The sequence below is a fragment of the Lygodium microphyllum genome, chromosome 24, assembly GCF_053477565.2.
Source record: "Lygodium microphyllum isolate KBCC chromosome 24, Lygodium_microphyllum_v1.1.10, whole genome shotgun sequence".
NCBI lineage: Eukaryota > Viridiplantae > Streptophyta > Polypodiopsida > Schizaeales > Lygodiaceae > Lygodium > Lygodium microphyllum.
In genome coordinates this window covers 20,193,448-20,205,729 of record NC_141158.1, presented here as the reverse complement: position 1 = coordinate 20,205,729, position 12,282 = coordinate 20,193,448, and the positions used below count along the sequence as shown (strand labels likewise).

At 42.6% G+C, this 12,282-nt stretch overlaps 1 protein-coding gene across 2 annotated transcripts in view; it reads right to left on the bottom strand.

Annotated features, from left to right (window-relative positions):
- LOC148014897 (RNA helicase family protein) overlaps positions 1-8,065 on the bottom strand; it is a 291,388-nt gene extending 283,323 nt beyond the window's left edge. The window contains exons 1-2 of one of the 2 annotated variants that reach the window (XM_087665509.1): positions 7,716-8,065; positions 7,459-7,606 (exon numbers count right to left, since the gene is read on the bottom strand). In XM_087665509.1, coding sequence (XP_087521635.1) covers positions 7,459-7,606; positions 7,716-7,813 — 246 coding nt within the window. In that variant the 5' untranslated portion in view covers positions 7,814-8,065. The remainder of the gene's footprint in view (positions 1-7,458; positions 7,607-7,715) is intronic. The other variant, XM_087665508.1, reaches the window with a different exon arrangement.
- Between the last annotated feature and the right edge of the window lie 4,217 nt (positions 8,066-12,282).

The following is a 12,282-nucleotide window of genomic DNA, read 5'->3' as shown; positions in this document are numbered from 1 at the left end:
GTGTTTCAGCAGTTTATTTCAGCACATGTTTATGCTTCCACCGCTGCTCCACTTCTGACAAATCCGCCCACGCGAAGGTCGCAAATGGGCAACACCAACAAGAGAAGGATGTTGAGCTAAAATATGCATTACTTGCTGGTTAGCCTCTTAAACAGCCCCAAAGCACACTAAAAATGCTCTTTTAGAGTAAAACCCTAAAACGGGGAGCGGTTCGAGAGAGTTCAGTCGAAACCCTAAAACACGGAGCAGTTCAAGAAAGTTTAGTGGAAACCCTAATTTTTGGAACGCCCTTCCACATCTATAAATAGACAGGCTACCCCCATTCAGCCATCATCCTTGTTTTGCAAGTTACACCAGCCCACACACCCTCTGCTGCTGTTGGCGCCCAGTTTCCAGCTTGCAGCCTGCCTCCATCTGCTGTCCAGCCATCATCGACTGCAGCCACATCATCTTCAGCTTGTCCATTGCTGTAGGCGACAGCTCTCAGCTGCTGGCGACTGCTCCAAACTGTCCCAGACTGCTGTTCAGCCTGCTGTCCATCATCTCCAGGGTCAGCCAGTCTGCGTTTTCAGCATTGCAGGCCCTGACACTCTCAGACATTGTTTCAGCCTGCTGTTTACAGCAGACTGTGCACAGTTTCCAGCCCCCGATCGGTGGCACACTGCTGCGTTTACCAGTTTCCAGCCTCCACATTGCTGCGTTTTGGTGACCAGCCTGCTGCCATTCACTATTCAGCACTTCTACACTCCAACTAGTGGTCACAAACTTGGGATCCGTCTTCGGTGGACGTCACACTCCGACAATGCTCTGCCCTTGAGCACACTGTAAACTCTTACATTCATTTACAGCATTCATTCCCTTCAGAGTTGTGTTCTCTCTCTCCCTTCTTTTGTTTGAGTTTTGAGTTTTGCGTTTAGGGTTTGAGTTTTGCCCTCTGTGTCTGTGTCTGTGTCTTTGTGTTTCTGTCATGGTCGTACACTCTGTGTCTCCTCAGTGCAAACCCTAGTAGTCTTCTTAATAAAGGAGTCATGTGCCGGGAGGCACCACTGTCCACGATCCACTCTCGAGCCTGGGGAGCTATCATCGCAACATCAGAAGTTGTCGGTGTAGAGTCCTCAATGACTACTAAGTGTAGAAAAGCAGCTGATGAGGGTGCAGCCACCGCTCCAGAGTCCTTTGTGTTCTTCTTTTTGGTATCCTTCTTGTCTTAGTCGGGGCAATCCTTCTTCCAGTGACCGGTCTTTCCACAAATATGGCAAGTTGATTCCTTCTTGTCCTTCTTGGATTTGTTGTCCTCCTTCTTTTGGCCCTTCCCCTTCTTCGGAGAGGCTTGACCAACCAATGCCTCTGATTTGGAAGCATTCTATCCCTTCAATTGTTCCTCCTAGTCCAAGAGCATAGCAACCAACTCTTTCCACCGAAGAGTCGACTCCCACCCTGAGGCAATAAGAGCGGAATAAAAAGTACCGAATCGTGGCGGCAACTGGGATAGTAAAGTGATCGCCATGTCTTCGGAGGAAATAGGCTTTCCCGCATTTTGAACCTGCATCTGAAGCTGCCGAAGCTTGTTGATGTGTTCCCGAAGCGAAGAAGACTTATTCACGAACAAAGTCCGCATCTGCACCTCCAAAGAAACCCTCTTCATCATGGTCGTCCAGTTGTACATCTGGTCGAGCTCCAGCCATATGTCACGAGCCACCGTTAAGTGCTTGATGTGAGCTATCACGGCCGTGGTGCAAGACAGAAACAGAAAAGATCGAATCATGGCATTCAGTTTGTCCCAATGAGATTGAGCCTTGGTCAACTCCGCACGAGAATTGGAAGAGAGTTTGGACTCATCCCTCATCGAGGGCCTGTTAATCTCCTCCATCACCAATTCCTCCAAATCATAAGACTCTAAAATGGCCAACATCATCACCCACCAGATGCGGTAATTGTCACCATCAAGCTTTTGATCTGTCGGAAGAGCCGGTAAGACAGGCACCTTCCTGTCCATGATCGCTTGGAACTCCAAATCAGTCTCTGTAGACATGTTAACCTGCAAGACCTGTACAAACGCAAAAGCAGCCCCCTCTGACTGTGAAAACACAGCCTTTTAGGGCTGGTTCCTCCACTACACAAACCTTCTTCAACCGCCGGAGGCGATGAAAAGGTAAAATCTGCAATGAAAGGCCTCAAACGCAGCCTTCCTCCCCTTCGAACAGCAATAACCTATAGCAAATTCACCGATTAGACTCCTTTCCCGAACGCCCACGCTCGCTTCAGCCTTGATCCGATGCACAACCCTCTCGCTCGCTCTCGAATCCTGGAAATGCAGCCTTGTGTCGTGCTGAAATCTCCTCTTCAGATAGGTTCAGCCCTCAATCAATCCATCTTCACCGCTCTAATACCATGTCAGAGTGCAGCGATGCGGGAGCATAAGACAAAGACAGAGAGAGTGAACATAGAGAGAAGAGAGAGAGAGAGAGAGAGAGAGAGAGAGAGAGAAAAGGAGATAGTGTAAACGCAGAAAATCTCTGGTGTAGTATGCTGTATAAAAGTGCAGAAATACACAAGGGGACAGAGGAAATATCTGTGTATGTCTCAGACTTGATAACCTAGATCTCCGTCAGCCAGAGCACAATCTGTCTCAGCCAACAGATCTCAAGATCAGAATCTGAAATGAATAACTACTGGAGTGTGCCACAAACTGGCTATAAATAGCCAAAAAGAAAAGGCATAATAATGACCAAGTTGGCTGCATTAAATGCAGCCGACTGTAATAAAATAATGCCCAAATAACTGGCCGTCTACACTGTCTGACTGCAGGCAAACATGGCACCTACTGACATGGCGCCTGCTGACGTGGCACCCTACACTGATCTGCTGTCCACCATCTGTCCAGGAAATGTGATCTGATGTCCACCGTCTGTCCAGGAAATGACTGTCTAACAGAATCACCAAATGTAATGGGCAGCAGCCCTTCAAATACATCACGGGCAGCCTGACATGTATCTAAACTAGCAAGGGACAATTCTGATTTTTCATCAAATAATACATCCCTACTGACAAACACCTTTTTAGAGACAGGATCATAGAGTCTGTAGCCTTTGCTCTCATTGCTATATCCCACAAAAATGCATTTGACAGCCTTGTTATCCAGCTTTTTTTTGAGTACCTGTGGAATGTGTGCAGATGCAAGGCACCCAAAGGTACGAAAGTGTTCAACAGAAGTTTTCTGGTTGTTCCAAGCCTCAAAAGGTGTAATTTTCTTCAATGCTTTGGTGGGATCTGTTCAAAAAAAAAGCAAGCACACATAATAGCTTCCATCCAAAAACTGTGTGGCAAGCTCTTTGCTTTCAGCATACATCTGGCCATCTCCATGAGTGACCAATTCTTCCTCTCTATAACCCCATTCTACTGTGGAGTATAAGCAGTAGTGTACTGACGGACAATGTCCTGCTTCAAAAAAGAATTCACCATAGAGGACATGTATTCCCCCCCTCGGTCCGAACGGAGAGTCTTAATTTTACAACCAGACTGGTTTTCAACAAGTGCAACAAAAGCCAAGAATGCATCATACACTTCTGACTTTTTGACCAAAGAGTAGACCTAGCAAAATCGAGTAAAGTCATCAATAAAAGTCACAAAATAGTAACATCCTCCCAATGACTTTGTCTGCATAGACCCATAGACATCTCAATGCACTAACTGCAACCTGGCTATGGCTCTAAAAGCAACATCATGGGGAAACGAAAACCGATGCATTTTTTCCAAAATACATCCTTCGCACGAGTGCTCAGGAGGTCTCTCCAGTAGAGGTAATCCATCTAGCATCTGTATACGCTGTAAGAGCATCAAGCTACAAAAATTCACATGCCCCATCCTAGCATGCCATAACTCTACCTGTATCATAGCAAGAGTAAGAGTGGATGCCAAGTACACTGACTGATCAACTGAAAAAGCATCCAACTCGTATAACCCATAACATAAAGTGCCTGTCAAAACCAAAGTCATGTGTTCTTTGTCTCTCACCACGCATCTGTCATCATCAAATGTGACCTGCAATCTGCAACGTGCTAAAGAAGAAATAGAGAGCAGATTCTTCTTTATGCCTGGCACAAACAAGGCATCCTGTAGGCGGAGAATAGAGCCATCAATGGCTGTTAGCACAATCTCCCCAATACCTCTAACAGGGTATGATGCATTGTTGGCACACTATACAAACTTGCCAACTGGAGCTGCACCAACAGAAGCAAATAAATCTCTGCGAGATGTAACATGCCTAGAAGCACCACTGTCAAAAAACCAAGTGCCTACATCCTCACTAGAGCTAAATGCTTGATCAGCTCAAGAAGTGTCATAACTGCATGTATAAAAGCAGTAGTCCCTGTCTCCAACAAAGAATGCGGACTCAGTAGCAGTGGAAGGAGCATCAGAAACAGACATTCCTGACTCCTTATCCTTGGCGATTCGCTTTCTGCACTCAGTGATGTAGTGGCCTGGCTTCTTGCAATAATGGCATTTGCCCTTTTTGGCTTGCGTACCCCCTTGTTTTTTACTTGCCTGTGATGTACCAGAAGTCCCAAAGCTCTGCGGAGCATTCTTTACTTGGCTGCCTTTGCCCTTTTGTCTAGCCATAAAAGCCTGCTCAGAGACTATAGCATCCACACCACTATTTCTTTTTGTTTGCTCCTCCTCTAGAAGCAAACTGACCAACTGAAGAAAAGTGATCGGCTCTGTGGCAATCCTCAGGGTGAGGTTTAAGGCCGTAAAAAGCCAAGTATGAAGGAGGTAATGAGTTCAATGTAGTAGATATCATCTGTGCATCCGAATAGTACTCATCAACATTCATGAGTTGCTCACGCAAGTCCTGAATTTTGTTCCAGTGATCCTGAATAGAATCACCCTCATCCATTTTCAATGTCTCTAGCTCTTTCTTTAAGAAAGAGATGCAAGTCTCATTCTTTCCTACAAACATTTGCTTTAAAGTTAGCCAAGCTTCTCGTGAAGAACCTGTTGAACAAATATGGGGGATGATGGACCGTTGAACTTCCAATGCAATCAGCGATAAAGCTTGTGCATCCCGTGTATCCCATGCTTTTTGAGCTACTGATCTTTGGGAAAGTGGCTGAAGTAGAGCAAACTGAGGTGCCCGTTGTGCACATCCTCCTGGAGGAAGAGTAGCTAGAGCCACAACTCTAAGTCTAGCTTCTTCTCCACTAACATAATCCCAAAAAAATTTCGCCACAAGCACATTCTTCGTCACATGAAGGACCAAAGCGAATAGTTGTTTCCATCTAACCTATCCTCCTTGGATACATAGGTAAAGACATTTCCTCCCTAATTGCCATGATAATCAATTACCAAAAGAAGTAAAAGAGCAATGTCTAAGTGGGACCAAACTAGAAATCTGAAAATTTTCAAAAATTGCAAAAAATAACTTTCTACAGTTAGTACATTGAGGTGCACTCTGTCAAAACTGTCTTTAATACACTCAGTCCAAAGTGCATTCAGTGTTCAGCAACACTGTATCAGCAAAATCCCCAAAACTTCTTGCCCTAGATTTGTTCAAAACAATCTATCAGCTGAAACTGCAATACATGTACCACTGTCCTCAAAAAACACAAAAGTCCCAAAATGTTTGATAAATTTGCCTAGAAATTTGCACCCACCGTGTCCGGGACACATATCCATAGTTCTGTGTCTGCATGGGTAAAAACCCCCTCTTCCAGAAATTAATTCTCGAAGAAAAAGATTAAAATATTTTGTTAAATACCTTACAAATGATGAGCTAGCGGCAGGTTGCAAAGACGTCGCTAACCACAGGCGGATGGTGTCAGGCCAGAGGGGTGATCAGCGTGGTGCTGACGGGCAGTGCAAGGGCCAAACGGTGGCCGCAGTAGCAAACAGGCAGTCTAAGCAAGCAGCGAGCTGCAAAGGCGGCGCTTCAGACAAACGAGCGGGCACAGACAGGCGGCACTCTGACGACGGACGGGCACAGACGAGCAGTTCTCAAGTGTGGCAGGCGTGGCTAGAGGCAGTGTGACTGACGAGAGCACAAGGCAAAACGTTGGCGCTAGGTGGCACAGTAAGGAACCAAGTGGAGCTAATGGCAGGAGCAAGTAGCGGACCTGTTGGGCAATGGCGACAAGGAGCAGGTATTGACTGAGCGAGGAGCTCCCAAAGGCTGAGCGGAGCTAAGCTGAACCGAACCTCAGCTAAACAGAGCCAATGCTCTAATACCAAATGTGAGATGAAGTCAGGATCGAAGCTCAGCACAGAAAACAATAGACAGTGTGAGAGTGAAGCACGACACCCAATGCAATAGACTGAAAGAGTGAACCGTGAAAGTACAAGGTACAACCCTTAAACTTTAGGGTTGTAGGGGGTGTTCACACCCGAACACGATAAGTGCACATACGTATGTGACATAAGCACATACGAAATAAGACCATAAGTCTCTCCTACCAAGAGTAAAAGGTGCCCCAGTGTCCTACTGATCACCGACACTCCTCTGTGAGCGTATGCATAAGTGAGTCGTGAGTGAAATACCCAACAAAAGTCAACCAACCCAAATAGGACCCAAAATATTAGGTCGGCCAATCAAAAAAGATAGCACCAATAAAGTGGGCTGCCAATCACATCTAGAAATAATAAATGCCCAATGTAAGGCACAGAGTCATATATGAGACGTCTAATCTGCCAACAACTTCCACTTTATCTAGTTCTTCTTCATCTCAATGTATCCATTGTCACTGAGTCACAAGTATTAACATAGGACTGCCTATGAGAGTGCTAACTTGCTAAGTCATGGGCTTAGAGGGAAACCTATAGAGATCACTATCATGAAAGTGTCAATATAGAGACCAAGGCTAAAGAGGGGGTTACAAATGCAACCATGATTATGCATGCCACATATTATTTTCCACCCTTTAAGGGAAAGGTGTGTTTGCCTAAGAGACCATGACGTACATGATTATGCATGCCAGATATTTGATTCCACCCTTTAAGAGAAGAGTGTGCATGTTTGAGAGAGCATGTCATATGGGAAATTCAGGTATGTCCTTGTTGTATTATCCAGCTGTGGATAGAGGTTTTCGTAGGTCAAATCTAGTAGTATAAGTTTCGGTAAAACTTTGCATTGTGAAATGGTTTTCATAGACTTCTTTTTCCAAGAAAAGAAGCTTCTATTAATAAGTCCTCGGAGAAACAAACCCTCCTGAGACAAAATACAAAGTGCAAAGGACTCTGTAAAGAGTAGCCAAGTACATCACAAATGCAATGGGCATGTTAACAACCAATCTGGTGGCATATAATCCAGAGCATCTGAGGGGCAGTGTGGAAAGTTTTTAACTATGAAGACCTTTCGGTGATATAAATTTCAGCTCAGCTTTGCATTGTGAAATGGTTTTCATAGGTAAAAATTTTCAGGAGTACAAACTTCGTTGAAGAGCCAAACTGGTGTGTCAGAAGAACCTGAGGGATTTGCGTGGTCTTTCCGCTGCCTGTCTCTCCCACAATGACGGTGGTGGCATGGTTTTCCACGAGGTAGAGGATCGCTGTGCGGTGCTTGTAAGCTGGAAGTCGCTGCCTCTGCTTCTCCATCGTCATGTATCCAGAGGAGCTACCAGAGGAGGAGGAAAAAAAAACGAAACGAAAGGCACATGCGGTCAATTTTACTCGCTTACGCAACGGTGTAGGTGCTCGTCTATGGTTTAGTTTGTGAGACTTACTACTGCGAGGGTGGCGCCATGAAAGGTAGTAGTCCATCGTCGTCTTCAGGCAGGGGAACGTGAGGCTTCTCTGAGCCTGGCCTCCAAAACTGCGCCATCTCTCTCTCTCTCTCTCTCTCTCTCTCTCTCTCTCTCTCTCTCGTCAGTGAGCTCAGCAGAATGCAAGCTATGAGAGTAGTCTGTAATATTCTTGTCTGTATACGACCTGTCTGCTAAGGCAGTGTCTGTATTATTCTGGTTCCTATGAAAATTTTATACGGTCTACTTCGGCCGTTTTAAAAAAACAGTAAGTCCAGCCATCTACGAAGCAAAACTACACGCTCTGCACTTCAGATTTTCTCGTCGTTTTGGCCTTGGTGTTCTCTAGGTGTGCATTAAGAGGGTTCATGGGAGATTGATATAAGAAACACTAGGCGCGAGGTGCCTAATTCTTTCCTGGTGCAAAGGTGCACTATTGTTATTATTACTTAACACATTTCTCCTAGCACTTTGCGCCATTTGTACTGGCACTTCGTGCTAATATTGTCTCAATGTTTTGCACTAAAGCTCAAGGCACCATTGTTTGTGTCTTAATGCACGTTTTATGTACTTTCACATCATCACCTCCACAAAAAGATAGAGAGAGAGAGAATATATATATATATATATATATATATATATATATATATATTCATTTTTTATATATACATGCACACGTGCTCAAAAGTCCGGTTTTGGGGGGGGAGGGGGGAGAGATGGGTTGAGCTAGGCGCAACATTACGCTACAAGTAAGACGGTTGTGACCAAAGGCAAAGGAGATCAGGAGCATCAACTTTATGTTGTAGTGGAGGGAAAAATCACAATTCATGCAGCCGTTGATGCCTCGGGCGAGGGGTTCTTTTCGAGCGAGTGGAGGCTCACTATGCGCCATGTGGTAGTGCTGGAGAAGCAGTGCTAGAGGAGGCTTTGTGCACACCATGTGGCACCCCCTCTCCCCACCTCTCCTTAATATATAAGAAAGATAAGATTTTGAACAAATCTTTGACGCTTCATGCTAAGATTCAAAGGCAGACCTTTAGGATCTCTCTCTCTCTCTCTCTCTCTCTCTCTCTCTCTCTCTCTCTCTCTCTCTCTCTCTCTCTCTCTCTCTCTCGTCAAGGATGTGCACACACTTTCTCACTCCATGTCGACAACTTGCATAGGGGGACTCCTTGCATGCCAAATGGCAACCCTCCAACCCCCTAATAATAGTAAGAGATATATACACATATATACCTATTTATAAACATATGCATATATACATACATGTGTGTGTATGTTAATATATATTTATACTTACATTAAGAGAGAGATATATATATATATATATATATGTATATATATATATATATATTCGCATATATATCTACGTAATATATTGCATAAATACATTTGATGAATATATATTTGTAACCTCGATTATTAATATATACTTACATAAATGTATTCTCAACAATAAACAGTTTATTTACATAAATATATATCTTAACGTGTCTGTGTGTGTGTGTACAACAATTAATATCTCAATAATAAATATTTTATTTATCCATATATTTACATAATAGATCTTATTACATGTATTTAATCTAAATAGTATATTTTATAGATTAAATAATATATGTACAAAACAAATATACGATTAATGGTTGATTAGTGTCAGCGATTTAAGTCTCCACCCCTTATAGAATTTGCTGACTGAAATGGGTTTGCATTGTGCTAGGTTCAAAGAGAATGGGAGACGAAGGAGAGTGTGGCACTTTGATCCCTTCTGCCCATGGTTCTAAAGTGATGCAAGTCAAGCTTTCTGATCTCTAATGGTCTATCAAAATGTGGTTTTTATTTATTCTTAGGAAGCTCTCGGCTCACCGAGACCAGCCAACCATAGATTTGGATCCATCGGGGATCCATCCTCCCGCTTCTCTCTCTCGAGTATTTTCAGTTACCTAATTACCTACCACCTTAGGTTCAACATATAAAAATAGCTTCTTTGAATTATCTCCTAATACAAATTCGTTACATGCATTTATTTCACGACACAAAAACAAAGTAAAGCAATCCCTTCTCAATAGTTCCTTTAAGAAAAATAACTTTTTATAATGTTTTCTGTTCTAACTAGAGTGATGTCAACCCGAAGGTATTATTCTTTCCAAGTTTAGTTCCTAAACTAGTATTGGGACTTCCATGATACTATCCGAAATTCGAAGGGTAGTTGGAGGTTCATAAGAGCCTAAGGAGTTTATGACTAGAGCCCCTTGGTATCCTCACCTCCTCCTGCCAACTAGACTTCTCTACGACCAGACCTTTCACGTCATGATTTGTCTATACTCACTAACACGAAACAAAAAAGAAAACCTTTTGGAGTAGGTTTTATTCATGTGCCTTTGGGGAGGTTTAGCGCCATCAAGAACATTGCCTCAATCGGTGTTCTGTGCTCACCGGAATAATGCCTTAGTCGGCCATCTATACTCGGTCATCCATCTTTTAGCCTAATGATTTTAGGAAAGATTAGTACCTAACTTACAATCACGAACATCTATTTTCGAATGCATTATACATAAACTTTTAACAAATTTATTTACGAGACAAAACTTTTCTTTCCAAAAATAATAATATCAAGGCAAAAGTTAGCATGAGTGGCAATACCTCCCAATAGTCTTCTTAGATTTCCCCTTCCTTAGGATCTAGTTTGAATTAAATCTTAACAAGAACTCTATTTTTGAGAGTGACTCCCTTGGTGGACTTTTCTCAATGGAGTTTCATGGGTCATTCCCCGTGATAAAAAAAAGATATCGGTTAGTTCTATTACAAAAAGTATTATTTTGACAATTCCATCTCAAGGTCTTTTATATACCAAGAATTAGCATCCTTGATTATCCATAAGAGGTTTTGTTAAAACAATACAAATAAAAAACATTAAGTCTTTTAGGGACACACTTGTACTCTCCTTGGTACTTCTTGTACAAACCCAAATTGCCCCTTGAATTTTGCGGTTAAGAATTCCTTTAAAAGATTACATGCATAAAATAAATAAAATCCTATTTTACGAATATAGCTTTTGTTGCCAGTTAATGGGATGATGGCATGCTAGGTGTCTTTATTATAAAAATATAGTACTTGGGGATCCATGATAAGTGCTTGGTTGATGGTATTCGCAACTTCATTTGTAATCCCAATACTTGTCGTCCTGTTTATAATGATTGTGTCTGTAGCATTATTTGCCTCTGTGACCTTCATAACTTTCTTCTTCAGGGCCATGGCCTTTTAATTACGAGATCGTAGAAGGGATTTTTTGCAAGAGCTTGGGGTTGTCGCAATTGGATTGATGGAAATTTGTTTGATGGGGGATGGCAATCACTAGGAATTTAGAAAAATTAAGAAGAGTCTTAATTCCACAAGGAAGTGGGGCAAAACGGATGGAGGATTCGATTCCAAGAGCCTTTGGAGTATCCATCGCCTGCTCTACACATCAACCGAAGCATTCACAATTGTTAGAAAATAATAAAGTTAAACCGACAAAAGTGAATACCTAGTAGTCTTCAACTACAAAATAAATAAATAGGTTGGAACTCTATCATAACCCTAATTTAATATGAGTGCACTCTAAGCTCACAAACGTCCATTAGTTTAAATATGTATTTTGTGAAATCACCCATGTGGACATTAAATTAACATGATGCCCGAAAAGGATAGGTGTCTCCATTCTCGCACAAGGAATTCACCTTGTGTACGAGCCCCGGCAAATAAATATAGTTTTATGAAATCCACCGTGGAATTAAAAAAACTCACAAAATCTACGGTGGAATATGCCTCCTAGTATCATCCCACTCGGGTGAGATAGCAATTGTCCTCAATTGCTATTAGCTCAATGTGGAGCGAGCAATTAGTGATGAGAATTCCCATCCTTGCGTTTCTCTTGCTCCACTCCTTCTTGCTCTATACTCTCTAAAAGAGCCTCTCCTCTCTTGCTCAATCTGCCTTTCAATGGCTCCTTATGCCTTGTATTTATAGTTAAATTAAAGAAGAAGGGTTATGGGGCCAAGAACAGGAGCTCTTTATGGAGGGTATCTTGGCAAATCAGCAATCTTTCAAGATGCAATTTGATGCTGGTGATTTGATCTTTGAGGTCTAGAGATGCTGCCAGAGATACCACGATTGATTTGCCTGGCTCTTGGATGATCTTGCTTCAATCTAAGCTTCTCAATGAACTCAAAAGAGAGGGAGATCGCTAGAGTTTTCTATTGTAATACAGGAGTAGAATTCAAACTTTTTCTTGTGCAATCAGGATCTCCAAATTTGGGAGAATCATGCGCCTTTTTTTTTTTGGATAAAAGGGGGGGGTGGCCTGTTTGTCATCGTTTTTCTCTTCTTCTTCTTCTTCTTCTTTATAAAGCTTTAAAGATTAAAGATTTTAGACTTGTCTTGCATTGCTAAGTTTTAAATGGGTTTGATTAATTTTGACTTATGGCCCATGACTCGTGTTCGCGTACGCTACAGTCCCTATCAACCCAAGAAAGTGTCATGTTACAAACCTCGGACTATTTTGCTCGAG